The sequence below is a fragment of the Myotis davidii genome, unplaced genomic scaffold, assembly GCF_000327345.1.
Source record: "Myotis davidii unplaced genomic scaffold, ASM32734v1 scaffold142, whole genome shotgun sequence".
Taxonomy (NCBI): Eukaryota; Metazoa; Chordata; class Mammalia; order Chiroptera; family Vespertilionidae; genus Myotis; species Myotis davidii.
The window spans coordinates 1087893-1090380 of NW_006294400.1; the positions used below are offsets into that span (position 1 = coordinate 1087893).

Sequence of the window (2488 nt, forward strand, 5' to 3'; positions counted from 1 at the left end):
ACACACAATCCACAACCCTGACATTTAACCCCAGCCTCATACCCACCACCAGCTAAAGGGGGCAGTGCCCTGGTCCTTGGTGAGTGTCCCCCAACCTCTGAATGTGGCACGTAGACCTACCTTGTGCCACTGCTCTCAGACCCGGAGGAGGAGCAGAGATAACCTTGGCAGCCAGTGAATTTGGGGAATAATTGTTTGATTCCTGGCAGATGAGCGTCCAGTTCCAGAAGAACCCTGTCAACCGCCCTGACCTTTTCTTCTGCCTGCCTCCAGGAACCTCATTCCCCTGCCTCCTAACGACTGATTCCTCTTCTCCCCTGAAGCGTCCGGGCCCTAGGGAAAACGGCTCTCAGTCCTGAGGGTCCTGAGCATTCTTCTCTGACGATGACCCACTGCTAGGACTGGTGCCTCTCCACAGTGATGCCACCCCTGCCTCTAGGCTACACTGATATTTATCCAGCTGGACCTCTTCAACCCCCATTATTAGGGCAAGAACCATATCTGTTTCACTAGCACCGAATACCCACTAACTAGTTCTATGCCTGGCACAAAGGAGGCCCTAAAATGGGCTTCCCACCCCCCGCCCGTCCAGAGTTTGAAGGCAGGGACTGGCTCTCATTCATGGCGGTCTCCCCAGTGCCTGGTACATGGTCTGCCACACAGGAAGTGCTCAGTATATGTTTGTTAAAGAAAGATGAACCGGTATTTAAATGGACAAATGAAAAAAGCCCATTGTCTCTCAGTCATCCTCCCTCCTCCAGCCTCCTTTCTGGCTGGGTATCTTCTTCTCATCTGAATCCTCTTACCATAATGTGAGCCCGTGTGCCTTTTCCCATCCACGGTGAGGATTACCCACCTTCGTGAGAACATCTCTCTGCTGCCATATAATAATAATAAAGATGCTCCCTTAGCCCTGGCCAAGTAGCTCGGCTGGTTAAAGCATTATCCTGATACACCAAGACTGCGGGTTTAATTCCCGGTCCGGGCACATACAAGAAGCAACAAATGAATGCATAAGTAAGTGGAACAACAAATTGATGTTTCTCCTTTCCTTCCTTTCTCTCTAAAATCAATAAAGGAAAATACTTTAAAAATTAAATTAATAGAGATGCTCCCTTTAGCAACCCTGAGAGCTGGAGATTACCATGCCTACTTCACAGATAAGAACACTAAATCTAAGAGAGGCGAGGGCACTGGCCTAAGGTCCTAAGGGGATGCACACTTAACCCACATTCATAACCCACGCCACCACCCTCCTGCAAAGCTGGTTGGTCTGAGAGAGGATGGTGATCTCTCTTCCTCCTTCCCTCTGGCCAGGAAATCTGACCTATTCCCACTTGAACGGGGTTGAATGACCCTGTAGACTCCTGCCCAGTGTACCCCAGAGAGGGGCTCAGACACCCATACTCACAGGGCTCCTCCTGTCCAGGCAAGGTGACCTGATGTTTTTTCACACCGTCGAACAGGAGCTCCGCGCCACCTCTGCAAAGGAGGGCCAGAGAAAGACAGCCAGGTCAGTTCCTGCACACACCTAGCTGAGAATGAAAACTGAGGAGGGGCTGGCACCAGAGCACACGAGATGCCGAGATCCAAGGTTCAGGAACACCTTGGGTACCAGTGACTGATTCCTGATGTGGTCAAGTAGGATATAAGTCATTTTTACCAATAACCAAGAATTCAATTTGCAGACTCTTGTTTTCACTCCTCTGCTTTCTCGAGGCAGCTTAGCATACAGGTTCGGGCTGGGTGCTTCCCGCCTCGAGATGGAGACCAGCCTCCACCCCTGCCTGACCCCGGGACCCCGGGCATGTGACTCCGTGTTCTCAAGCCTTAGCCTTTCCATCTACAAAATGTTGAGAAGCCACCGTGAGTCACACTGCAGACCCTGTATGTGTTGAGGGGTTTCCTCTGGCCAGGTGAGGGTTTGGAATGTCCCTGCTGTGCCAACCACTGCTGGCCTGGTGGCACACCACAGTGCTGGACGGTAAGAGATTTCACCAGGCTTAGCAATTTACAAGACCATTCTTCATCTCATTTCATCCTCAGGGCATCCCAGGGAAGGAAGAAGAGAGGCAGACATTATTGACGCCATCCAATGGAGAAGCAGAAGCCTGAAGAAGTGACGTGACTTGTCTAAAGTCACAGAGGCAGTGGATGAGCTAGGCTTTGAAGTCTAACTGGTTTCTGCTTAGCCCTGGCAGCCTTAGCAGAAAAAACACCCCCCTCCCCCAGATGTCAGAAAGCCCCTTGAGGGCAGAATTTGGCTCACTTCTGTGTGCCAACACCAGGCAAGGGAAGGCCGGCTCAGCAGAGATGCTCAGAGACAACTCCAGAAGCATGGGCTTATGATGTGGACACTAGGACTCTTTCGGGGCCCCACACTGCTTCACCCCTGGGTCTCCTGATTCCATTGCAGACTTCATGTGGAGCTTAACTGAGGCCTTAAAAGGCCTTTGACAAGATGCGAGGCCTCCCACCCTACCACTCT

At 51.5% G+C, this 2488-nt stretch overlaps 1 protein-coding gene across 1 annotated transcript in view; it reads right to left on the reverse strand.

Moving 5' to 3' along the window:
• URM1 (ubiquitin related modifier 1) overlaps window positions 1–2488 on the reverse strand; it is a 17058-nt gene that overhangs the window by 11191 nt on the left and 3379 nt on the right. Inside the window, exon 2 of the mRNA XM_006768508.2 lies at window positions 1412–1482. Within this exon, the coding sequence (XP_006768571.1) occupies window positions 1412–1482 (71 nt within the window). The remainder of the gene's footprint in view (window positions 1–1411; window positions 1483–2488) is intronic.